The 26,222-nt window shown below is 44.0% G+C and overlaps 1 protein-coding gene across 1 annotated transcript; it reads left to right on the top strand.

Moving 5' to 3' along the window:
* FAM47E (family with sequence similarity 47 member E) lies at positions 1 to 22,683 on the top strand. The gene is made up of 8 exons (XM_056111157.1): positions 1 to 41; positions 1,997 to 2,354; positions 4,714 to 4,853; positions 7,594 to 7,741; positions 11,301 to 11,501; positions 14,655 to 14,810; positions 19,021 to 19,098; positions 22,621 to 22,683. The coding sequence occupies exons 1-8, from the start codon at positions 1 to 3 to the stop codon at positions 22,681 to 22,683; spliced, it is 1,185 nt and encodes a 394-aa protein (XP_055967132.1).
* Positions 22,684 to 26,222: the final 3,539 nt, after the last annotated feature.

Raw genomic sequence — 26,222 nt, 5'->3', positions numbered from 1 at the left:
ATGCAGAAACCACCAGCTTTGGTTGATTCTCTGAGCTATTGGTGAGATCTGGCTGCGATGTTGTAAGTCTACAACTGTACCTCATGGTGTTTCACTAATAAAAATTAAAAACAAAACAAAACACGGCAATGCCTGGAATAGGAAAGCTCGAGTGGAGGGCCCGTTCCCGGGTTGTGTCATGACCTTGGGCAGGTTAACTGGGCCCTCTGAGCTCAGTTTTCTTCTGTAAACGAACTCCATAAAAGGAAAAAGCCTTATAGAGTTGCTGCATTGACCCACAGAGCACACACGGATTGCAATTACTGAATATGCACCACACAAACAAGAGCAACTATGTATTTTGGGGGAATCTTGTCCCTCCCCCCCTAAACACACACACAAGTGGTTCATTAGTTGCAAAGAGCAACTTTGGGTAAACCCGTCGTGTTAACTAACCTTACCTTCTCTCACCTTAACTCTGCACAAAAGGGTTCTGTTAGTCACACACAAAGACTCAGTGAGAAGTTTCTAGAATACACGAGAAAAAAAGTAGAAATGGGGGCAAATGTCTGACTCAATGACAGATCACATGTCTAGTATATTTGAGGGCCCAGAGTTCACTTCCCACCTGCATGGTCCCCTGAGAAGCGCCAGATATACCCTGGTGGCCCTGGACCTGTGCTGGCCCTTGAGTACTGCCCCATTTAACCACCAGAGGCGGCCCCAGCCCCAGCACCATCCTATGAGGACCCTAGATAAATAAAGAATAGCGGGGCTGGAGAGATAATCCTGAGGGTAAGGTACTTGCACATGGCTGATCCTCGTTCGATACCCAGCACCCCATATTGTCCCCGGAACACTACCAAGAGTGACCTGTGAGCACAGAGTCTGGATAAGCACTGAGAATCTCTGGGTGTAGCAAGAAATAAATAAAGAAGAACGGAAGGATGGCAGGGAAAAAGAGTCTGTGGCTGAGAGAATACAGGACTGTCTAAAGAGCACAGTTGTAGAAAAAATTAAGAAGAGTGGGGGGAGAGAAAACAAATTAAAAAGAATAAAAAAAAGAAAAAGAAAACAGACCAAAAGGGGGGGGAGCAAATAAAGAGGGCAATTATTATACCAGTTGAAGCTTGACAGAAATGTGGGCGCCGTGTTCCCAGAGCGCCTGGGTTTTGTTCCAGATTCTTTTTTTTTTTTTTTTTGCTTTTTGGGTCACACCTGGCGATGCTCAGGGGTTACTCCTGGCTCTGCACTCAGGAATCACTCCTGGCGGTGCTCGGGGACCATATGGGATGCTGGGAATTGAATCCTAGTCGGCTGTGTGCAAGGCAAATGCCCTACCCGGTGTGCTATTGCTCCAGCCACATTGTTCCAGATTCTTTATGTGAACTTTTCGAACTCTCAGAACTCCAGCAAGGGGTACATCCTCTGGAGCTACACTACCGGGAAATCTCAGCTCGATAACATTTTAGCTTGGGACCTCTGTTCCCTAAATTCTTTGTGCCTCAATGAATGGAAATCTAGGTCTTCTATTTATTCTTTAAATTCTTACTTAAGTAGCATGATTTCCAATACCCATAATACTAGAGTTCTAGGCTGTTGTTGGAACACTATTGCAAAACCACGTCCCCACTCCCACATCCAGCGCAGGAAGGGCTGAGAGACAGTAGAGCAGGGAAGGTTCTGATGCAGCACACCTGGGGTTGAGCCCTGAACGCTGCCAGAAGGGACCTCTGAGCACAGAGACTGGAGTGAGCACTGAGCACTGCCCAAGGCTGAAGGTCAAAATTTTTAAAAAAATAGATAAATTATTTTTATAAGAAGAAAGAAAGAAAACATACATCTCAGGGCAAGGGCCAAGAAGAATGGAGAGCTATAAGGGTATTTGCGGGGAGCAAGAGTATCATAGACTGCAGATAATGGGCCACAAACGGGGGCCTCCACCTGAACCCCTGTACCGCTCCATGCCCCCTAAGGGATAGAGACAGCCCCATAACGCCCTGGGCGCCCTCTGCAGGCCCGTGGCCCTGGGCCGGGTGTCTTCCAGGTACCGGGAGAGCGCTCCTCGCACCGACCCCACCTGGCGCTGGAGCAGGAAGCGCCCAACAGCCCTCAACAGCAGGCGCTGGGTCTTTGTGACTGGGGGACCCGATGGCTTCAGGCAAGGCTGCCCCCAGTCGGGCCCAGGGCTGGGGGAAGGCTTTCTCCCCCGGATTCATCACGGAGCGCCCCAGCCCACCCCCAAGAAGAGTCAGAAAGCGCAGCCCAAGGCGGCAGAGGCGTTTCCCAGGCTGGCGCCAGCCCAGAACGTGCAAGAGCATCTGAGTGGGCAACTGTGGGCGCGCTGTCCCGAGGTGGAAGACCTGCCTGTAGAGGTGAGCTGGCTTCGTGGGGAGGGTCTGCCGGGATCACGAGGGGTCTCCTTCCTCATGGGGAAGGGCCTGCCGGAGAGATCTGGGGCGGGGGAGGGAGTGGTGGTGGTGGAGAATTCTCCGGGTGTGGGTGGAGGTGGGGCACAGCCCTTCTTTATCTGCCCCTCCCCCTCGGAAATGCTTTTGGCGGCAACATACATGCAACTTGTTTCCTACGAAGCAAATGGTTTATTTTATTAAAAAATTTCCATATGAATTTCAGGAGTGTTTGCTCCATTTCTTTGAAGAATGTCATGGGTATCCTTATAAGGATTGCATTGAATTTATACAATGCTTTGGAAAGTATTGCCATTTTGACACTGTTAATTCTCCAAACCCATGAGCTGGGGATATCTTTCCATTTTCTCATGTCCTCTTCTATTTCCTGAAGCAGTGTTTTGTAGTTTTCTTTGTACAGGTCCTTTACTTCCTTAGTTAAGCTGATTCCTAGGTACTTGATTTTCTGGGGCACAATTGTGAACGGGATTGTTTTTTTCATGTCACTTTCTTCTCTCTCATTGTTTGTGTATAGGGAAGCCATGGATTTTTGGGTATTGATTTTATAGCCTGCAACTTTACTATACAAGTCTATTGTTTCTAGGAGTTTCTTGGTGGAGGTTATAGGGTTCTCTAAGTATAGTATCATATCATCTGTGAATAGTGAGGGCTTGATTTCTTCCTTTCCTACCTGAATGCCCTTAATATCCTTTTCTTGCCTAATCGCTACTGCAAGTACTTCCAGTACTATATTGAACAGCAGTGGAGAGAGTGGGCATCCTTGCCTCGGGGGGGATGGGAGTGAGAAAGATACTGTGATCCATGGTGGTGGAAAATGGGCACTGGTGGAGGGATGGGTATTTGATCATTGTATAATCTAAACCCAAGCACAATAATTTATAAGTCTACAACTGTACTTCATGGTGTTTCACTAATAAAAATTTTTTAAAAAATTCAAGTTCCATTTAATAATTTTCTTATAGTTTAGGTAACATGGTCCTAAGAGTGTCCTAAGCTTTGGCATTATGTACGAAGTTACCACCAAAGTGCCCAGGACCCTCCACCACTGGCCCTTTGTCATCTCCAGGCTGAACTTCGTTCCCTACATGTCTATTTGCTACTCTTCTACTGGGTGATCAGTTTTACAGTGCAAAGCTAAGGGTTTGTCATTGTTCCGTACTGTCATTTCCTTTTGGTCTGTCTTCCACAGACGACAGAGATCATCTAATGTTTGTTCTTCTCCCTCTGAGTCCTATTGCTTATGAGGATGCCCTCTAGTTCCATCTGTGTTGCAGTGAAATGCATGAGTACTGCAGCTGTATAGTATTCCATTGTATTCCATTGTGTCTATATACCACAACTTCTTTTTCCATTCATTTGTGACTGGACATTTGAATGCCTCCGTATCCTGGCTATTGTAATGAACATGTATCTTTTCATTGTGCATTTTTAATTTTGAATGAGAGTCTGGCAAAACAAAAAAGAAATCAAAAATAAACATCAAAACAAACATATGTGAGGAGGGGAATGAATGAATCATAAGTAACAAAGACCACAGAACTCCACAGAAAGGACAAACAGAATTTCTAAGCAATTATTTTCTACCATGTTTTCCTATACCCTTAGGTCACAAATGGGAATATGGACCTTATTTCCGTGCCTGACCATCCTACCAACTGTGCGGGCTACTTTCTTTACATTTTTGGTTGAAGAGAACTGGGCCCAGGGCCCCTATGTGGGAAGACTGTACCCCCCAGCTCATGACACAGGGTTTCTGTTCCTGGTACTGTAATGGTTCTCGGCAACTCTGGATTCACATTCAGAATGAGAATCACTCTTTTTGCATACTTCCAGCAAAACTCCCTGGCCCATTTCCTAGGGTCCAACTAAGTTCCACAGACTATTCCCTTCAGTCACTGTGGTTCCAATTGGCATGGCCTGACCTGTTTGTGGAGAAAGAGGGGATTGGGCAGTTTACACTGAGTCCCAAGGGTGGAGGAAGGTGGTTCTATAATAGCAGGAAGAATGGATGACAGCAGCCAGACAACACAGACTCTCTCTAGCAGAGCTGAAGAGGGGGAACTGGGGATGGGGCTCACCAGAGACACATTCCTACCCATTAGGGGAGGTGGAACTGCAGTCTGTGCACTGATGCGCAGGTGATGGGTGGTTATTCACAGCACCCAGTCCAGACCTTGCACAGATACTGATGAACAGCTTTGGCCAAATGGCAAGGAAAAGTCAGGAGACAGTAGGTCTGTCCTAAGACTTCCCCCTTCCCACTTTCCACACATCTCTTTCCTCCAAGACCATTCTCTGTCTGCAGCTCTTGTTAAAGGTGCTGCAAGTTCTGGATCCAGACAGGAAGTTGAAGTCCATGTGGGCATCTAGTCATGACATCAGCAAAAAAAGGAAGGAGCCCACAATATTTTTAAAACAAGATTCTACACTCGTCTATCCTGAACAGTAAGTATTTGTTCGTAACTCCTCACTCAATTCCAGTCATCTAAGGAAACATTCTAGAAGTTGCCATCTCTAATATCCTCATCTGTAGCATAATTTGGAGAAGCCAAGATACTTAAGTTCCTGGGAAAGAGGGAAAGAAATGTGCTAAGTAGTATTTTTGTCTGTTTTTTTTCTTTGGGTCACACCCAACAGTGCTAAGGACTTACTACTTGCTCAGGGATCACTCCTGGTGCTGCTCAGGGAACCATATGGGATGCTGGGATCAAACCTGGTTTGGTTGCATACAAGGCAAATGTCCTACCTGCCATACTATCACCCTGCGCCCCTGAATAGTATTTACTTCATAAATGTATGTAAATTATTTGACCCAACACTACTTGACCCTTGTAACAAATGGTTCAAGTCATTTTTATTGAGAAAATCAATGGAGTAAAGATGCTGTGTTTTTATTTTTATTTATTTATTTTTTGGGGGTGATCATACCCAGCCAATGCTCAGGGGTTACTGCTGGCTCTGCACTCAGGAATCACTCCTGGTGGTGCTTGGGGGACCATATGGGATGCTGGGAATTGAACCCTGGTCGGCTGCGTGCAAGGCAAGCACCCTACCCGCTGTGCTATTGCTCCAGCCCCAAGATGCTGTGTTTTTAGGACTCTAGAAAAGGTGTTTGAAAAGAGGAACAGATGACCCAAATTATTGTCCCATAAAGGCTTTTAGCTTGCTATGGCAGGAGCCTTAGTTTTTAACATGACTACTGCAAGTAAATGGTTGAATGACAACAAATAAGATCCATTTGCGGAACTGTAAAAGCCGATGCTCAAATACTTGTCTGTTTACTTTGGGAGGGGAGAGGGTTCTGCTTCTTCAAGCTCTCCAAAGTCTGCTGCTTGGAGACTCCAGACTCCCCACACCCAGCTCTGCATAAACCACAGTAGTAGTGGCATTTTCACTTTTTTTTTTTTTGCTTTTTGGGTCACACCCAGTGTTGCATAGGGGTTACTCCTGGCTCTACATTCAGGAATTACTCCTGGTGGTGCTCAGGGGACCATATGGGATGCTGGGAATCAAACCCGGGTTGGCCGCGTTTAAGGCAAACGCCCTACCCACTGTGCTATCTTTCCAGCCCTGGCATTTTCACTTAATATTTCCAAAGCACCTCTCTTGCTTTTATTTTCCCCACCCCTTCTTTGCTTCGTTTTCATAGAAACGTTTCTCTTTTCTATTATGCTTAATTCACTAATATTTCATTTAAAGTGTGAATACGATGGTGAGTTTATCTGGCAAATTATAGCTGTGATATGCATTTGACCTTTGGGATCAAATGATAACACTGTGGCTGACACTTCAGTATGCCCCCTGATACATTTAGGGAGAGTAAAACTGCATAATCGTCACTGCCCTTCTACTGGGAAGCAAGATGACCCAAGGGACACTCCAGGGTCCTTGCTCCTCCCTTTTTTTTTCTTTTTGCATTCGTGGTTGCGCGCTTCTGGGAGCTTGGTTTTAGCGTCTCTGGATCCTGACCATTGATGGGGTTACACGGCAGTTGGTGGGTGTAACTGTCTAGCTACTGGAAGGTGGGGGATCTGGGTGGAGGAGGCCCAGTCCTGAACCGAGCAGGCTTGGAGATCTCAGCCCCGGGTCCTGCACAACTGGGTTCCTCTGCCAGTTCCTCTGACCTCTTATTCTCTAGTTCTCACTCTCAGAGAACCCGGCAGGCTACTAAAAGTATCATGCCCACATATATGCCTAACTGGGAACACCTTTAAAGGTGATTAGAGGCTGCCCAAAAAGCCTTCATCCCGCTTGAAGAGCCCATCTAGCTACCGAGAGTATTCCCCCACCCCCACGGTGTTGCAGAGCCTGGCAAGCTACCCATGGTGTACTCGATATGCCAAAAACAGTAACAATGATGGTCCTCATTCCCCTGACCCTGAAAGAGCCCCCAATATGTCATCGGGCTACACTAGCTCATGACAGGGACGAATGGAAATGTTACTGGAGCCCGCTCGAGCAAATCGATGAACAACGAGATGATAGTGATAGTGATTGTTTTTTTTGAGTCACACCCGGTGATGCACAGGGGTTGCTCCTGACTTGTGTACTCAGGAATTACTCCTGGCGGTGCTCAGGGAACCATATGGGATGCTGGGAATCGAACCCAGGTTGGCCGCGTGCACTGTTCACTCCTGCTGATGCTCAGGGAACCATATGCAGTGCCAGGAGTTAAAGTCCCTTAACCCCTGTACTCTTTCTCCAGCCCACGGAGTTTTCCTTTATGTCAAGATAATTTGAGGCTTTGGTAAGCTTCAAACATGGTCACTGGGGCTTTGTGAGTATTTGGAAATATTGCTTATAATTTAACTTATAAAATACCATGTAAATTTTAATTATTATGAAAAATCACTATATACTGTATTGATGATTATACTAAGAATGTGATCATTTGGGGGGCCTACCCAGCGATGTCCAGGGCTACCTCCTGGCTCTGTGCTCAAGGATCACTCCTGATTGACTCAGGGGACCCTATGGGGTGCTATAGATTGAACCCCGGTTGGCCATGGGCTAGGCAAGCACTCTTTACTTGCTGTGTCCTTGAGAGAGTGACCTTTGAAACCTTAAAATATAATTTGTGTGAGCTTGAAGTTTTTTGATTTTCTTTTCTCAAAATGCTGTTTGAAACCCACTTGGATTTGTAGTACCTCATACTGGAATTCTTTGATGATCTTGTTATCTGAAGCACCAAGGAGACTTCAGCATCACATTCACACTCATGGCTTTATAAAGAGAAGACAAGTGAAACGGATTCACAGCGTGAGGATAGGCCTTGCCTTCCGGAAAGTGTGCGCAAAGAAGTCAGTGACTTTTGCAACTGGGCCAGTACTTTTGTAAGTCAGAGTAATATCATAACCTATTATTACTATATTATTATTATATTATTATTATTATTTTGATTTTGATTTTTGAGCCACATCCAGAGATGTTTAGGACTTACTCCTGGCACTGTGCTTTGGGATCACTCCTGGAAGTGCAGTGCTTGGGATTAAACAGGGTTGACTGTGGGCAAGGCAAGTGCCTGAACCCCTGAACTTTCTCTCCAGGCCTACAGTCTACTTTTAAAAGTCAAAACCAAAATTTCTTTTATTGTTTACCAAAAAAAAATGTGTTTAGATATACATTGAAGCCAATTCATCAAAGTCCTAACCGAATCTTGATGGCTCTTACTATTTAATATAGACATTTTCCTGTAGGTGAAGCCTCCCAAAAGTTAGCAATTCTACAGCCAGTTTGAATGTCTTTTGTTTATATCTCACATCATTGCTTGTTGTTTCAGTTTCTGTGACTATTTTGTCCAGCTGTGTTGAGATATAATTATGCATAACATTGTGTAAGTTTATGATGTGTAGCATAATGATTTCATCCATATTACAAAATTATGACCATAATTGGGTGAGCTGACACATAGCCTTCACCTCACATAATTGCTCTGTGAGTGTGTGTTTGTGTGTGTGCGCACAGGTTTAGTGGTAGTTAGTCTATTAAGATATACTCTTAATAACGTCCAATTATAACTTATAACTACAATGCATGATTTTTTTCCTCTTTCTGTCCCTTCATTATTGTTGCAATGACCAAGGGTTATACACTTGGTTGTGGGGTTTTGCATACTTTGTAGTGTTTGTTGGGGTTCACACTTGGCTCTGTTGCTCACAGTCCCGGGCTCACTCCTGTAATTCATTTTTTCTCAGTTCTCTTTATTGAGGGGCTGGACCAATAGCACAGTGGGTAGGGCATTTGCCTTGCAAGCAGTTGACCCGGGTTCTATTCCTCCATCCCTCTCAAAGATCCCGGCAAGCTACCGAGAATATATCGCCTGCACGGCAAAGCCTGGCAAACTACCGTGATATGCCAAAAATAGTAACAAGTCTCATGATGGAGACGTTACTGGTGCCTGCTCTAGCAAATCGATGAACAATGGAAGGACAGTGCTACAGTGCTGTTCATTGGGCAGCTATGTTTGATTATAACCTTCACAAAATTTTTTTTTCCAGTTATACTGGTGATGTGGGAGAGAGGTAGAGCCCTATATCCAAAGCACAGACTCAGTAACACTGAAAACATGAGATCTAAGTTGCAACCACTGAACTTTGCAATGTGCCAATTAGGGTGAAGAGGGGGGAGGGGAATGGAGCATGGGAACACTGGGAGAGGGAAGTTGACACTGGTATTGGAATTGGTGTTGAAATATTATATGCCTAAAACTCAACCATTCAAAAAAACATATTTCTGACATTGACACTTTGATTCCGTTATCCAGGTTGCCTTCCTTCCTTCTTATTTTATTAAACATTCCTCTTTCTGACTTCCTATAGACGTCTAGGTGATGGCTGCTGCTTTTTTCAAAGTGAAAGCTTTTTCATTTTACAGTCCCAGCCCTTCCTCATTTTTGAAGCACCAGTCAATTTTAGCCAGTGTGTTATTTAGTATTTCACTGGCAAGTGACTGAAACATATGTCAGATTGAATTAAGGAAGAAAACAATCATTCGGATGTAGTAAGAGTTTCATACTCAGCTGGATCTTGGTGCTAAATGCTTTTCAGTGTTCTCTCTCTCTCTCTCTCTCTCTCTCTCTCTCTCTCTCTCTCTCTCTCTCTCTCTCTCTTTATTTTTGGGTCACACCAGGTGATGCACAGGGGTTACTCCTGGTTCATGCACTCAGGTATTACTCCTGGCGGTGCTTAGGGGACCTTATGGGATGCTGGGAATTGAACCCGGGTCAGCTGTGTGCAGGGCAATTGCCCTACCCGCTGTGCTATCGCTCCAGTCCCTCTCTCTCTTTCTTTTTCCTCCCCACACCATTTTCTAGCTATTCTCCAAATGTTGTCAAAGTATTATCTCAAATTTTCAACCTTAACATTGTGCCAAGTGGCAACCTAAGTAGGAAAAGATCAACCCTTTTCCAATAGAGAAAATTTCAGAACTTAAGGCTCAGTGGCCTAACCTAGATCCATCGGCTATACCTGAATCATCCACTTGCTTGGAATTTGCTTATCCGTTTGTCTAGGCCTGAGTACCTGATGTCTGGACAATAAGCTTTAATAGTGACTGCACAGACCCCTTCTGAGGCCAACAGATAATCAAGACTGAGATGATTTATCTGTAACTGCATTTGCCAGGGAACTGAGTGACCTCTCAAGTGATCCTAAGTCAAAGCAATGTTCCAAAGAGTAGGAATTGGAGGATAGCCTCTTGGCCCTGTGGTAGGCAAATCTATTCCAGAGAGCAACTGAGGCAATGGTTGCTGCTGCCTCTACAATTAGTATTGTAATGTTAATACTACAGTATTAATCTATAGTTTCCTTTCTGGAGTATTCAGGAGATATGTTAGAAACCGTGATGACCCCTGGAGCCATGGCCTCCCAAGTACAATGTCTGTCATTGAGGACAGTGTTATCTAGGTGTGAATAGGTAATGAACGCCTGTGACTTCTGACCTTTGTTATTATTTTGGGACCATACTTGTCTCTGCTCAGGGCTTACTCGTGACTCTTGGTGCTTGGGGATCACTCCTGGCAGGCTCTGGGGACCATATGTGATGCCAGGATTGAACCCAGGTTGGCGGCATACAAGGCAGATGCCCAACCTGCTGTCCTATCTCTCCAGCCCTCTTGACCAATTTTGAGGAAACTGGTGTTTGTCCCAGCAAGCCAGCAAGACCAGGTGGCACAGGTGTGAGTGTCACTTTAATGCTATTCTGAAGTGTGTATTGAGACTGGTGGTGTGGGTGATATTGGGAGTCTCCCTAAGGGGAGAGTGGCGTCTTCTTGTTCAGGGGATGCTATAGAGGGCTGGAAATAAGGCTGGAAATAAGTTCCCTGGAGGAACTGACAAAAGCACCAGAGCCTGCTCCTGGTATTGACCCTAAACAAGCATTTTGGCAAAGAAATGAATGAATGAATGAATGAATGAGTGACTACACATCATTGTTTAATATATTTTATCCACCCCCTGACTTCCCTCCAGGACTCATTGCTTTTTTTTTTTTGCCTTTTGGGTCACACCCAGCGATGCTCAGGGGTCACTCCTTGCTCTGCACTCAGGAATTACTCCTGGTGGTGCTCAGGGGACCATATGGGATGCCAGGGATTGAACCTGGGTCAGTCGCATGCAAGGCAAACACCCTACCCACTGTGCTATCGCTCCGGCTCCCTGGGACTCATTGCTTTTTTGGGGTTCTATGTTGTCTCTTAGTGTACTGAAAGAATCCTCTGGACACCAAATATTTCTCCCCTCCAGGGACTGATGTAGCTGCTTCTCCTTCAAATTACTTTTTCTCTAGCCAAAGCCAAGTGACTCCTGTAGATTAAAGAAAAGAGCAAGGAGCATTTCACCATTTGCTGCTGAATATCGAAATGATGGTGAAATATGAAATGTGATTTTCTTCTAGGGAAGTTTGAGCATCGATGAAGAGTTCATCCTGAAACAGTTTGACGTTGACTATCGGAACGAAACAAGCTCTGATGTGCTCCACGTGATGAAACTCAACCAGGTCCCTCTGATGCTGAAGAAGAGTGGGAGGCTAACTAAAATGCAAGAGCCAGGACTTTGCCAGAAACCAGACCATGAGCAGAAACTGCAGACGCTGCAGGTAATTGTAAAAGACACCATTGAAAGTCACAGAATATTATATTGAGTTGAAATCTTAAATGGCCCTGAATTCTGATACTTTAGTCTTTTTCAGTAGAAATCTTGACTTTTTTGGGGGGGTAGGGAATACCCAGTGGTGCTCAGAGTTTATTCCTGACTCTGCACTCAGGGATCACTCCTGGCAGACTCGGGATCAGTGGGGTACCTAGAATTGAATCTGGGTTGGCTGCATGCCAGGGACTTGCCTGCATGCTTACTGTTTCTTACTATCTCTTGAGGTTTTTGATGTCTAACAAATATTTGTTGAATGGAATATCCGACACATATAACAAATTCAGTTGCAAAAACAGGTGTGTCATTCAGGACTATTGTTGATATCTGAATAGTCATAATTTTTTGTGCTTTATGTTGAAGTACTCTGTGTTTTTATGTTAAATGCTAGCATAGAAAATAAATGTTAGCATAGAAAAAAGTATTGCAATAATATGATACTGTTATTGATGATCCCAATGCTGGATTTCATGCCCAACGAATTCTTGATTTTTTTTTTACTGGCATTTTATTTACCACAGACCATCATTCTTGATCTGGTGATAACATGTTACTTCTTTTCTTGGAACCAATTTCCTTTGAAGATCAAAGAACATGGTAAAAGAGAGGAAAAATAACATGTTATTTCCATAACATAGTATGTTTGGAACACAGTTATGGACCCATGGTATTTCTTTTATATGAAATGTTACTGAAAATATACACACAAGACAAATTGTACCAGTGCAACAAAACTCAGGGTGATTTGACTGTGAGAAAAGTTTCTTCCTCTGAAAGTGAAAAAACAATTTATTTCCACTAATTACAGTCAAACTTTGAAGAGCTTGGGTTTGACTGAAAGGTTCTACTGAAATTTTCCCCCTCTTTTCTTCTACCTTGGCCGACTCACAGTGAAGAGGACAAGGAGGAAGAACTTTACAGTGAGTCACTAAGGATTTTTTCAGTGACATTTTCTTTACTCAGCTTGCTTGATTACTAGAATAGAGTACATAGAATATGTATAAATACAATACAAAATCTGTGTTAATGGACTCTTTGTATTATTGGAAAAAAGCCCTGCCAATTTGGGGAAGTCAAAAGTACATGCATTTTCTTTTCTTTTTTTTTTTCAATTATTATTTTCTTTCTTTTTGGGTCACGCCCAGCGACGCACAGGGGTTACTCCTGGTTCTGCACTCAGGAATTACTCCTGGCGGTGCTCAGGGGACCATATGGGATACTGGGAATCAAACCCGGGTCGGCCGTGTGCAAGGCAAACGCCCTACCCGTTGTGCTATTGCTCCAGCCCCGGTACATGCATTTTCAATTGTGGTGGTGGCAAGGATGTTGATGCCACCAGCCAAGATGTTGTCCACACATCACTGCACTCTCTGGCCTTTTACATACAATCTTTGGTAACAGTTCGAATATTTTGGACATATTACCTTTGTCTCTTTTCTGGCCTATTTTACATAGGTGATGTTTTTCTTTTTCTTTTTTTCTTTTTGCTTTTTGGGTCACACCTGGCAATGCTCAGGGGTTGCTCCTGGCTCTGCACTCAGGAATTACTCCTGGTGGTGCTCAGGGGACCATATGGGATGCTGGGGATCGAACCCTAGTTGGCTGTGTGCATGGCAAACGCCCTACCTGCTGTGCTATTGCTCCAGCCCTAGGTGATGTTTTTTGTTCTTAACTCTGTTGCATAAGATTTATGAAAACATTCCATTTCATCACTAATGCAGCATTAAAATTAGTCATTTCTCTCTTATCTTCCTAAAGAATAAAATGCAAACTGATGCTGGAAAGTTCAATTTTGCCTATCATACTCGAGGTTTCGGCCATGTTGGCCAACATGGCCTACCCGAGTTCGATTCCTCCACCCCTCTCGGAGAGCCCGGCAAGCTACCAAGAGTATTGGATATGCCAGACACAGTAACAACAAAGTCTCCAATGGAGACGTTACTGGGCCCGCTCGAGCAAATCGACGATCAACGGGAGGGCCTTTACCTTTTACCTTTTACTCGAGGTTTCAATCACTATTGTGGTGCATTTTGGATTAATTAAACTGCTCAATGACCTCTACTTTCAAGTAATTCCACAAAAATTGCTTTAGAAACCACAGTGATTTTTACCCAAACTGAACTATTGGCTGGCAGGCAGAGGGTCTCTATGCAAAAGGTCAAAACACATTTTCACGTGATGTGATTTCCCTTGTTTTTGAAGGATTTCCTTCAACACTGCCTTTTTAATTGGAAGAGAAAAGGAGAGAGTACGTGGCATTCCTTTCTCCTATTCCTCACTCATGCATCAAGGTCATCAAGAACATTGTGTTGACTTATACCTGATACTGAGGATTCATGCAACCACACATCCCCAAACAATATATAGGATTGTCTATAAATTCAAAATAAATGCTACTGTTTTCTTGGGGGGTGGGTTGGATTTGGGGACCACACCTGATTATGCTCAGGACTTTCTCTTGGCAAGGCTCAGGGGATCGTTGTGATGCTGGTGATTCAAACCAAGGTTGGGTGCATGGAAGGCACACGCCTTACCTGCTGTACTATCTCTCCAGTCCTGCTACTGTTTTCTAAGCTATTAGCACTGTAGCACTGTCCTCCCGTTGTTCATCGATTCACTCTAGCAGGCACCAGCAAGTACCATTGTGAGACTTGTTGTTACTGTTTTTGGCATATCGAATACGTCACGGGGAGCTTGCCAGGCTCTGAGTGTGGGCAAGATACTCTTGGTAGCTTGCTGGGCTCTCTAAGAGGGGTGGAGGAATCGAACCTGGGTCGGCCACATGCAAAGCAAGCACCCTACCTGCTGTGCTACTGACCTAGGTTTGATTCCTATCCTTCTCGGAGAGCCCAGCAAGCTTCCGAGAGTAGCCCACCTGCACAGCAGAGCCTAACAGGCTCCATGTGGTGTATTCAATATGCCAAACACAGTAACAAGTCTCACACTGGAGACATTACTGGTGCCCACTCGAGCAAATCGATGAACAATGGGACTACAGTGCTACAATGCTAAGCTATTACATTTTTGGAAGTTCGAAATCAAAATAAATAATGTAAATTATAAATCCAAATAATGTAATTGGGCATTATGTTATTTCTTATAGAACCCTTGTAAGCCAAAGTGGGTAAAAATGAGGTATGGAGCATGGTATCTAAACACCAAATTGTGGAAAAAGCAAAGAGCAGATGAACCTTTGGTTGATCCCAAGGTTTTACTGAAAGCTCAAGATGAGAATGTTAGAAAGGAACTGCAGGAACAGGTATGTTTATATGCTGAGGCTTTATCATCAGATTTGATCACAGTGCAATTTGCTACTTTATATTGAAACCAGAATCTTCGATCTTTGGAATAGTGCAAGAGTCTTACAGCTTGCATATTGAATTTGGCAATGAGAAAAAGATATCAATATATGGGAACTATATAATCAGTACAATAAGTACAACTTGAAATCTCCTGGAATCATAGTAGATAGAAGGTAAACATTAATTACATGCCCACCATTCCTGAAATAGTTGATTCCATGGAAAAATTACTTTCAAAGGGTGGAATGTTTCATAATGAATATAGCATCATAGTTCTCTTTGAATAACTACATGTAAAGCTTTAAAAAACTAGCAATGGAGTGTTGGGGGAAAGAACCTTTATATATTGTTGATGGGAATGTAAAATTTAAGTATGGAGATTCCTCAAAAAAATTCAAAATAAAAATACCATATAAATCTACCCAAATTTGGGGCTGGAGAGGTAGTACAACGGGTAGGGTGTTTGCCTTGCACATGGCCAACCCGGATTCAATTCCCAGCATCCCATATGGTTCCCTGAGCACCGCCAGGAGTTACTTCTGAGTGCAAAGCCAGGAGTAAACCCTGTGCATCGCCAGGTGTGGCCCAAAAAGAAAAAAAAATCTACCTCAAATCTGTGATGTTAACAAAAATTTTAAACTTTGCAAATTTTAATTTTAAATAGAGCTAGTCTTTTTTTTAAAAAATGAAATTCAGCAGAGTTGCAGTACCTACTTGAGAAAAAATGGACAAAGGCCAATAAACACAACGTAAACTTCCAAAGCCCCAGACCCACACAATAAGGATGAACTCCAACTTTACCGTAAATAAACTCCGTGCCTGTCCATTGCTTGTATATAAGTATCTAGTGGAAAGAAGAACTCGTCACAGTCCTGGACATTGGGAAATACTGACGCAACATGCACACAGGACTCTGATGAGAATATTTGTGACCTTCTTCCCTTGCAACAGATTCCAAACTCCTCCCTAATAATGACATGGAACACACTGAGAAGCTCAGGTGCTTTTAACCTAGTTACTCATTCACTCAGGAATACTTTACGCATTGCCTCCTTTGGAAATGCTGAGCCAAAAAGGAAGAACATCAATACCTTTTCCGGTACAGGTTATGAATTCTTATTTTTACCTGGCAGGCATCATACAAATCTAAGAGCACAAATCCTTACACAAAGGTCTCAAAATATTATAAATGATGTCCAGCAGATTTTTAATTGCTGAAAGCAAATTCCAGACTAAATCATGGTAACAAATGCCCAGCAGTTGCCCTCCAAAGTCAAAACAGTTTCTACGCATTCCTCAGCATTCAGGCCCACTGTCTTCCATGATATAAAATTCACATATAAGAGGTTGTGATTACTTGAGGCTATGCTGTTTGCCACATCCACAAATAGCTGTCCATTATTATCTTCCGATCATTATCTGCAATTTTGCATCACTGACACTTCTTATTTCTCTACATGTCATATAGTGAGGGCACGTGAAATCATTAGCATGGAATGGTGATTCTGTTATTTTACTTTTGTTGCATAAAACATATTAAATACTAATTTATGGTCAGGAGAATTTCTTGGTATGTGATTATTGGCACTACCTACATTTATGTATATTCCACAAAAAGCTATTGTAGTTGTAGTATAAGAAGATTAGCATTTCAATTAATATGAATTAAATATTTAAAATAGCACTGCACTATCCTCCTGTTGTTCATCGATTCACTCGAGTGGGCACCAGTAACATCTCCATTGTGAGACTTGTTACTGTTTTTGGCATATCAAATACGTCATGGGGAGCTTGCCAGGCTCTGCCATGTGGGTGGGATACTCTCGGTAGCTTGCTGGGCTCTTGGAGAGAGACAGAGGAATCGAACATGGGTTGACCACTGCAAGGCAAATGCCTACCCACTGTGCTATTGAAAGACTTTTAATCACTTTAGATATCTAGGTGCTCTCTTTTTAGAAATATAGTCTAAAAAACTAATTCTTGGGGCTGGAGCAATAGCATAGCGGGCAGGGCATTTGCCTTGCACGTAGCCAACATGGCTGACCCAGGTTCGATTCCCAGCATCCCATATGGTCCCCTGAGCACTGCCAGGAGTAATTCCTGAGTGCAGAGCCAGGAGTAACCCTGAGCATCACTGGGTATGACCCAAAAAGCAAAAAAAAAAAAAAAACCAAAAAAACCCTAATTCCTTTTTTAGAAGGTAGTTCACAATAATTAATACATTTAATATTCAAACACCAATCCCACCACCATTACACCTTCCCACTGCCATATTTGGAATGCTTTCATCCCAAGCCCCAATCCCTGTCCTAAAGCAGAACCAAAATAATATATTTTGTATTGTTTGTTATGAAAAAACACTAAAAATGCTACAAGAAAGTATCCATAGAGGAAAGAGTGTGAAGATTGGTCTATTTTGGCAGGGGCTATTAAAGACCTTCTTTAAGATATCACTAACATGTTGTGAACTTTTGTATATATACCTGTAAATATATATATGTATATATATATTTCCCTCAATGATTGTCTGCCTACTATTTGAACCCCATCAAATGTGGCGTGGTACTCTTGGAGAATGGGTAGGCTATGTCTTATGACGTGTCCAGGAATAGGTTCACTCCTGCGTGAGGCTCTGTTTGAGCGTGTGGGGAGCAGCCTTGAGCATGGTAGTAGTTGGGTTCTGGAATTTTTGGCTGCTGGAACCGGGTCCCCTGGGGTGGAGAGGGCTCTCACCCGCCCCCTTCTGGGGCGCCCCAAGTGAAACAGCCTGGTGCAGGGTCAGTGGCATGGCTATGGCGAGAGTCATGAAAAAACTAATTCTTAAACCAGAGAAGAAGGACAAAAACAGGATCGTCTCAATCAGTGGCTGAATAAATAGCAGTACTCCTACAAAAATAAATTTAAAAAAAAAAGGATCGTCTCGCGTATCGCTGGTACAGAGAGTAACTGGATGACAAAATGTAATGTAGTAAAGCTGGGATGTGCCTAGACTACCCTTGATATGGGAGGCTAGAGATGAGAAGGACAGAGAAGGGAAAAAAAAAACGAGGGGAGAAATAATCCTTCCGATTGTCATAGCCTTTGCTGCTTAGACCTCCACACTGTGGCTATGTGGCTGAGCAGAAAAGATCCAGTTACTCCCTCTACCACTCTGCTTGCCCAAATCTCTGTAGCAGCGATGCCTTGATTCCTACTTATCAGTGAGGTGTCCCACAATTTAACTCCTGACGTGATGGAACTGGAGAGAGTTTTGTATCTCACAGATAAACTCACTCCTACAAAACTTCTGTCTCAACCCACTTCGAGTCTAGTTCACAGGACTGTACTGTGGGGATTCCAACAACCCCTTCCTTGGGTTCTGTCCTCTGTTTAAGGCTCACAGGACTCAGGGGAAAAAATTCACTTACTTAGTTACCAGTCATTTTAAGAAACTGTCGCAGGAGCCAGAAGAGATGCAAAAGGTGGGGGAACTGGAAGGACTTGTGCCCTCTCGAGGCACCTCAGTATCCTGACTCACCACCATTCATCCCCCAAAGCTCTACAAGCCCCATTCGTTTTTTTTTTTAAATAGAAGTTTCACAATGTTGGAATGATTAATCATAGACATGATTGATTAACTAATTGGCTACTGGTATTTCAACCTCCATCTCTACTTCTCTCCCCAGAGGTTGCAGGTAGAGCTAAAAATTAGCTCTGGTCTTGGGGCTAGAGCAATAGTACAGAGGACAGGGAGTTAACCACAGTAGACCGGGTTTGATCCTGGCACCTTATAAGTCCCCTGAGCGCTATCAGGAATGACCCCTGGGCATTGGATAGACTCAGGAGTCAGCCCTGAGCACAGCCAGGTGTGTGCCAAAAAACAAATCAAGAAAAGAAGGCTCTGGGGCCAGAGCGATAGTGCAGTGGGTAGGGCGTTTGCCTTGCATGAGTCTGACCTGGGTTTGATCCCCGGCATCCCATATGGTCCTCCAAGTGCCACCAGGAATAATTCCTGAGTGCAAAGCCAGGAGTAATCCTGAGCATCGCTGTGTGTGACCCAAAAAGCAAAAAAAAAAAAAAAAAAAAAAAAAAGGTACTTTCTAAGCACTAAAGCCTTTTGAAAAAGCAGGACACATGTGAAATGGAACTTCTGCCAGCTGACCTTTGTGGCTGTGGCCCTGCTTTCAGGAGAAGTTGCTTGGAGACCTTCATGGAGCAGCGGCCTTTAAGGAGTTCATTCGAAGCAGGGGCTACAGGATGCCCAGGGTAAGGCAAGGTCATTGTGAGAGACCTTCTGAGGGCCCTTGGCTGTTGACAGGAAGAGCCCAGCACTCTGAAAGGATTCCTTTGACCAGCACACACAGGACCACAGGACATGCTTTCCCTAAGAGCTCACAGATGAGATTGGAGGCACTTTGCAGTTTTTATTCTGCCTGTTTGGTTTCTGCTATATCCAGGTTTGACATCTGTGGGATCAAAGGGCGTGGACCAAAGAACTAGTGCAAAGGGCCGGGGCACTTGCTGTTCGTGCCAGAGGCCCAGGTTTGATCTGCAGCACCGCAGAGTGACCTGGGCATCACTTAGTGGCCACTCCTGAGCACTGAGACAGGAGTAGCCCCCAGCACTGCCTGCTGTAGCCCCCAAACCAAACGCTACCATCAATGTGCAGGGCATGTGCCCTTTGATGCTTTACTAAGACCCTTTCTCCTTTACTTCCTACCTAAGGACAGGCTGGGGTTGCTTGGCTAAGCACATAGAGTTGGGAGCACCAGATCGCTGTGCTATGGGGTGGCCAAAGTTCTCTTCCTGGGGAAGCCCACAAGTATCTCCTGCTCCCCTTTTTTTCTTTTTTCTCTTTGTGATTTCCTCTCCTTTCACTAGTAAAGCACTCAAGTTCCCCCCCCACCACCCCCCGCCATGGAGCAGCAGGGTTGGAAGGCCACCAGGAATGAGGGTGGCCCAGGAGGCTGGTGACCAGGAGAGTTGCAACTGCAGTTCTGAACCTGACCAGTCCTGACCCCTTAGCAGGAAACCAGCAGGGTAGGACCTACTGGCAGCTAAAAGCAGCCCCCGTTGACCCGTCCTTTCTGTGTGTCTCTTGGGGGTTCTTAGCAGGTCATGGAGCTGAGCTAGTGAGCTTTCTTGGAAATGAGGTTTACTTTATGACAAGTTTACTTTATGACTATTAATGGCAATTGCTTCTCTGCTGGATGCTAGTTTGGCTCATGAAATATTTCAAAGGAATGTTCTACTTTTAGATAGCGTCTAGGGGCAGTGGGGCGTACTGGATTGATTCCCCCCCTCCCCCAGGAGTGATAGAACTAACAAGAGCTTATCCTTCCTGACAAATAAATCAATTGGCAAAGCTCAGATCAAGAATGGTTTCAAAGCTAAATTAGGAAGCAGGAGGGACTGGTGTGGTTGCTGAGGTGGGTCTGAAGAATATTATAGAACTGGGACGAAATATCCCCTTTAGCTCTGAGCCTCAACCACAAATCTGCCAGTGGTATTAAATATGCTATATACCTTCATGTATTTATAATAACTGCCTGCTCTGTCCAGAAGGATCAGGTAAGTATAGGTAGATAGGGAATAGATAAAAATAGGATAATACGTTTTATACATTGGTATTTTCTATACATTATATATATATATATTTCACATATACAGTTTGGACCAAACCTTTTGGTACGTGGGGGTTTCCTTCTGGCTCTATGCTTGGGGCTCACTCCCAATAGCACTTGGTGGACCCCAAAGTCCCAGATCGGACCCAAACCTTCTACATACTAAGTGTGCTTTGCATGTACACAGCCAGTTGAGCTATCTTTCCAGCCCATGTTTGGCTATCTTCATGTGAATACATAATTATGCATGTGTTTATATATTTATTGTACGTGTATAAAGGGCTGGAGTTATAGCACAGCAGGTAGGGTGTTTGCCTTGCACGCAGCTGACCTGGCTAACCCGGATTTGATTCCTCCGCCCCTCTTGGAGAGCCCAGCAAGCTACCAAGAGTATCTCGACAGCAAGGCAAAGCCTGACAAGCTACCCATGACGTATTTGATATGCCAAACACAATAACAACAAGTCTCACAATGGAGACGTTACTGGGCCTGCTCGAGCAAATCCATGAACTACAGGAGGACAGTGACAGTGACAGTGACAATGTAAATATTCTCAAGCACAAAATAATTATGCGTTATACATAGAAATATATATACATTCTCTGACAGTCAAGAGATAGACACATTTGTTCTTGATGTTAAAGGGACTTATAGTCCATCTTACCATGTGTTTCTTTGTGGCCATACCCACCCCCAGCTTGTGCTCAAGAGACCATGTGGTTTTGAGGCTGGAACACTGGGCTCCTGTGTGCAGAGCCTGTGCTCTACCCTCTGAGCTCTTTCTCCAGCCCTCTTAACATTTTATACGGCAAAAAAAAATCTTCTTTAGTTGTTGTGGGAGCCACAAATAGGCATGTTGGAGGCATCTGGTGCTGAGGACGAAATCCATGCCCTGCATGAATTCTACCATTTTTGAGTCACATGGCCGGCCCCCACGGCAAAAAAATTCAAAATTTTTTCTTTATTTTATTTTATTTTTTTGCGTCATACCCAGTGATGCACAGGGGTTACTCCTGGCTCATGTACCCAGGAATTACTCCTGGCGGTGCTCAGGGGACCAAATGGGATGCTGGGAATTGTACCCGGGTCTACCGTATGCAAGGCAAACGCCCTACGTGCTGTGCTATCGCTCCAGCCCCTTGAATTCTTTTTTCTAGGGGGGGCTGGGGGACTCTGAAAATGGCTCAGAGAGCTGGAGCACATGTGCCACATGAAAGAGACCTAAATTAGATCATGTGCTCTCTCTAGCTCAAAGCTGGGGGCAACCCCAGAATACCTCCAAGCATGGCTCAAACACCCCCAAAAGGGCAATTTTCTGGAACTAGAGGGATCATACAATAGCTAAAGCACTTGCCTTACACAAGTTAAGCACTTGTCCTGCCATTGACTGCAACCCTGGTTCGACTCCCTGACACCACATATGGTTCTCTGAGCACTTCCCAGGCAATCCCGGGCACAGAGCCAGGAGTAGCCTCTGCATCATCGGGTAGGCCTAGCACTACCCTCCTAACAAATCAATGAATTAAAATTTTCTCTGTTGTTTTAATCATTCTGTTAATAAATATTTAGTTAAATTTGGGGCAAAAGTCAGCATCCTGACAAAATGGCTCTATTTTTCCCATGGCCTGGCTACAGTGGAGTCCTCTGAGATCCGTCACTCACACAAGGACTGTCTTCTCCCTTTACTCTTTCGTCCTACAGCTGAGAGATAGACGCAAATCTACCAGAGTTAATAAAACACACACCCTATCATTACATTAAAAATTTATACGTGAACACGTTTTATTTTTACTCCCACTGTCTATATATTGTGCCTATAAAACTCGTATCTATTACATGAGCATATGTACTTATATATGCATTCTGGTATATGCAACTTGCTTTTTCACTTTATGCATCATCACCCCAGCTTCATTTTATCAGTACCGGGGTGGGGATGGGGGGTTTCTAGGTCTTTATGAGCAGGAATGAGCTGCACTAGGCCCTGTCAGACTGACCTCGGCTGGGCCAGAGCAGTGTAGTTCAGATGTAGGTACTTCTGGGGCCGTACAGCCTCTTCCCTCCAGGGATCATGGTCTAGTTGCCCTCTTGAGTCTTTGGACATGTACAGAGCAAGCTAGTACATTTGCTTGTCAACTTAATGAAGGCCTCTCTCTCTTTTCAGTTCCTTGAGAAGATGGAGATCAGGAAGGAAAGCAAAAAGTGTCATGAAACTCCACTAAAGTAACTTGAGCATCAAAGCATAGTGGTCAGACAGACTTTACTTAACTATTTACTATTTGTCCTCTTACTTTAAACTTAAATTTTTAGAATTTATGACATGTGTTCCACTGGGGAGGTGTAGCAGAGACTTGGCAGACCCCTAAAACTCATCTCTCAAACCTACATTTCACATAGTGGTTTTTTTTTAATTTTTAAATTTTTTTTCTGTTTCTTTTTAAAAAAAAATCACATAGTGTTTTGTGTTAGTATTTTATATGTTTCACTGACTGTGAGATCAGTATTTACATGGTCTTTCATTTGAATAGAATGTCAACATGATATACTGATATCAAATATTTGTTTAAATAAATAAAAACAGAATTTACTCTACTAAATTCTCCTGGAGTATTGCTTTTTCTGGTTTTGAGTGACTTACCTCTTCTGCTTATTTCTTAGAATATACTTTTCCTGCATTTTAAATTAAACTTACTGAAGTTTCCCCTGGCCCAATTTAGGCATGTTAGTGTTGATGATGAATGTGTATCAGTAATATAAGACCATAAAGTTGAAAAGGAAACTCAAGATGGCATGTATATTTTATAATAACTTAGAAACTATATTTTATGAAAAACAAATAATCACATTGGGAAAAATATAGTCTAATAAAAGACATATAGAAACTACAAAGAATTTCTTTAGAATTAGCAATGATCATTTTGCAAGACTCATTTTCACTCACTGGAGCATATCCTTCTATCCTTTCACTATGAAACCCACTCTGGGATAGTCTCATCAAAAAGGAATTATTAGAATTATATTCGGCCCCATGATTTTATGAGTTACAGTATCTTTCTTCAAATATGTGATCATGGTGGTAACCTTTCATCTTCTGAGTCTGTTGTTGCCTATTCTCTCATTTACTTGTGTGCTGGGCAGACTACAGTGCAATTGGTGCTATAAATGAGCTTTAATTTGCTCTCTGAAAGGACAGGAACTGTAGGGTGATGTGGTGCATAATAGAAGCACCAAGCCCCTGCACCAGGATGTTTCTCAGGGGTAGAGTGTGGGCATTGAATGTGAGGCCTTGCATTCCATTCCCGACACCACGGGGGTGGTTGGAAGTGTGGAACGCTAAGGTGTCAGCCCAGTGAATGTTGGTATGGGCAGAAGCGTGTAAAGCAAATTCCAGATCCAGAATAAGTTGGGCTGGAGAGATAATACAGAGGGTAGGGTGCTTGCCTTGCACAGAGCACATCCCAGTTCTATCCATCCCCAGCACCACGTATGGGAAGCACCTTTAGGGGTGATCCCTGAGAGCAGAGCAGGAGTGTGCCCTTAGCTGGGTGTGGCTAGCCCTTCTCCCTCCCCTGGCCCAGATCTAGAATAAGTTGCTATTCCAGTAAGGCCACATTTCCGGGACTTCCTTGATGATGCAACCCAACGCTTCTGCTCACATGGGAACCATTGAAGCAGAGCTGCTGTTCCCGCAAGCCCAAAGGAGGTGACTATTCTACAGGATGAACTTGGCAGGGTTCGGACTTTACTCCCTGGCTTCCTGTCCTCAGCAGCCGAGCTGAAGGTGGTGTTGGCTCTGGGAATCTGGGAAGATCTGTTTGGAATCTGGCCATTACTGTTCCCAATGTTGTTACATTAGAGCCTAATTTATATCAGGCACCCAAGTTCAGTTTTAATCGCTGACTAAATTAATATTCAACAGTAGACAGCCTTCATGAGAGAAAATCAAAGTTGTTGACGCACATCCAGTCTATGCTTCTGTCTCCATGGCCACTTTGCTCCCAAGGTCACTGACATTGGTGGCGCTTGGAAAGAAGTGGGCTGACCTAGAGGATTGGCCAGTCTCTCTCCACCTCATCACCACGAGCTCTCCCTGCTGTGGAGGTCCTGCTGCAGATTTTGTGGTGCCTTCTCCTCTACTTCCTAACCCTCCCTCCAACACCCTTGTACCAGTCCTGCTGACCTCCTTTTTCTTAATATGATACATTAAACAAAAATATTGGGGTTGAAGTAATGTGTTGAAGTACTGTTAATGCTTTCAGTGTACTAAGTTATGAACCTCCACCGAAGTGCAGAGACTTTCCAACACTGTCCTTAAGTCATTTCTAGTCTGATGCCTTACCTTCCCCCCACCTCATCCTTTAGACTCCTTCCATGACTTGGTAACCTCAACTCTGTTGTCCAAGGTTGGGGGTTGTTTTCACTAGCTATAGTCCATTCTCTTGCTTTAACAACTAATCTCACAGTGGAGACGTCACTGGTGCCCGCTCAAGCAAATCGATGAACAACAGGAGGACAGTGCTACTATCTTGAGTGAGATCACCCAACAGCTGTCCTTTCCTCTCTTCATTTGCCTAACTTGATTCACTTGCCACGACCACCGCTACTCCCATCTCAGTTGCAGATAAAGGTGAGATTTCATCTCATGGCAGCGTATTCCACTGTGCGTGTAAGACCAGTCACTTTATCCACTCATCTCTTGGTGGGAATTTTGGAATTTTTCTCTCTCTCTCTTTTGTTTATTAGGCAACATCAGGGGTTACTCCTGGCTTTGTTCTCAGGGATCATTCCGGGTGGGCTCAGGGGACCATGTGGGGTGTCAGGGATTGAACCTAGGTTGGCCACATGAAAGTCAAAGTGCTCTACCTGCTGTACTATCTCTCAGGACCCTTTACATTATTTCCCATCTTGGCTATGGTACAAGCGCTTCAATGAATCTAAGTGTGCATTTATCTCTTCTGATTTGGGCGCTTGGAGGATCAGCTCACTCCCAGCTGAGAATGGAAACCATCGCTAAAGTCTCATGGTAAGGCTGCCGTGTTTACTAGAGCCACCCAATGAGCTAAGACTGGCTTCTTGGAAAGAGAGAAATTGAGAGCAGTTGTAAGCCACAGTCCGTGGCTCAGCTCCATTCCCCAACGACGCCTCCCTCTGATTCTTTCCTGCTCAGAGGTCCCATCTGTGCCTGCTGCCTCCCTGAATTCTCTGGACTCAGCGCTTCCCGCTCCTGCAGGAAAATCCCTCCTTCTGCAGGCTGCACTTGGAGCTGGCTACCTCTGAGATTCCTAAAGAAATGAGCTGAATCAGCACATCTAATTCTGGCCTTTGAAGTCCCAAGGAGGAATGCAAATTCTATCCCATACCATAGCATTTTTACTTATGTATTTATTTAAATTTTTTATTAGTGAAACACAGTGAGGTACAGTTGTAGACTTACAAGTTTTTGTGCTTGGGTTTCAGTTATACAATGATCAGGCACCCATCCCTCCACTAGTGCCCATTCTCCACTGCCAATGATCCCAGTATCCCTCCCACTCCCCATCTCCCCCATCCCTTCCGACCTCTGTGGCAGGGCATTCCCTTTTGCTCTCTCTCTCCTTTTGGGTGCTGAGGTTTGCAAAAGAGGCATTGAGTGGCAATCATGTTCCGTCTGTAGTCTACTTTCAGCATGCATCTCCCATCCTGGGAGGATCCTCCCAACACACTTTACTTGGTGTTCCCTTCTCTACTTGTGTTGCCTTTACACCTAGCATGAGCGGCTGGCCTTCA

This window comes from Sorex fumeus, unplaced genomic scaffold, assembly GCF_029834395.1.
Source record: "Sorex fumeus unplaced genomic scaffold, SorFum_2.1 ptg000013l, whole genome shotgun sequence".
In the NCBI taxonomy this organism is placed as follows: domain Eukaryota; kingdom Metazoa; phylum Chordata; class Mammalia; order Eulipotyphla; family Soricidae; genus Sorex; species Sorex fumeus.
The sequence above is the reverse complement of the archived record's forward strand: the minus strand, read 5'-3'. Positions and strand labels throughout refer to the sequence as shown.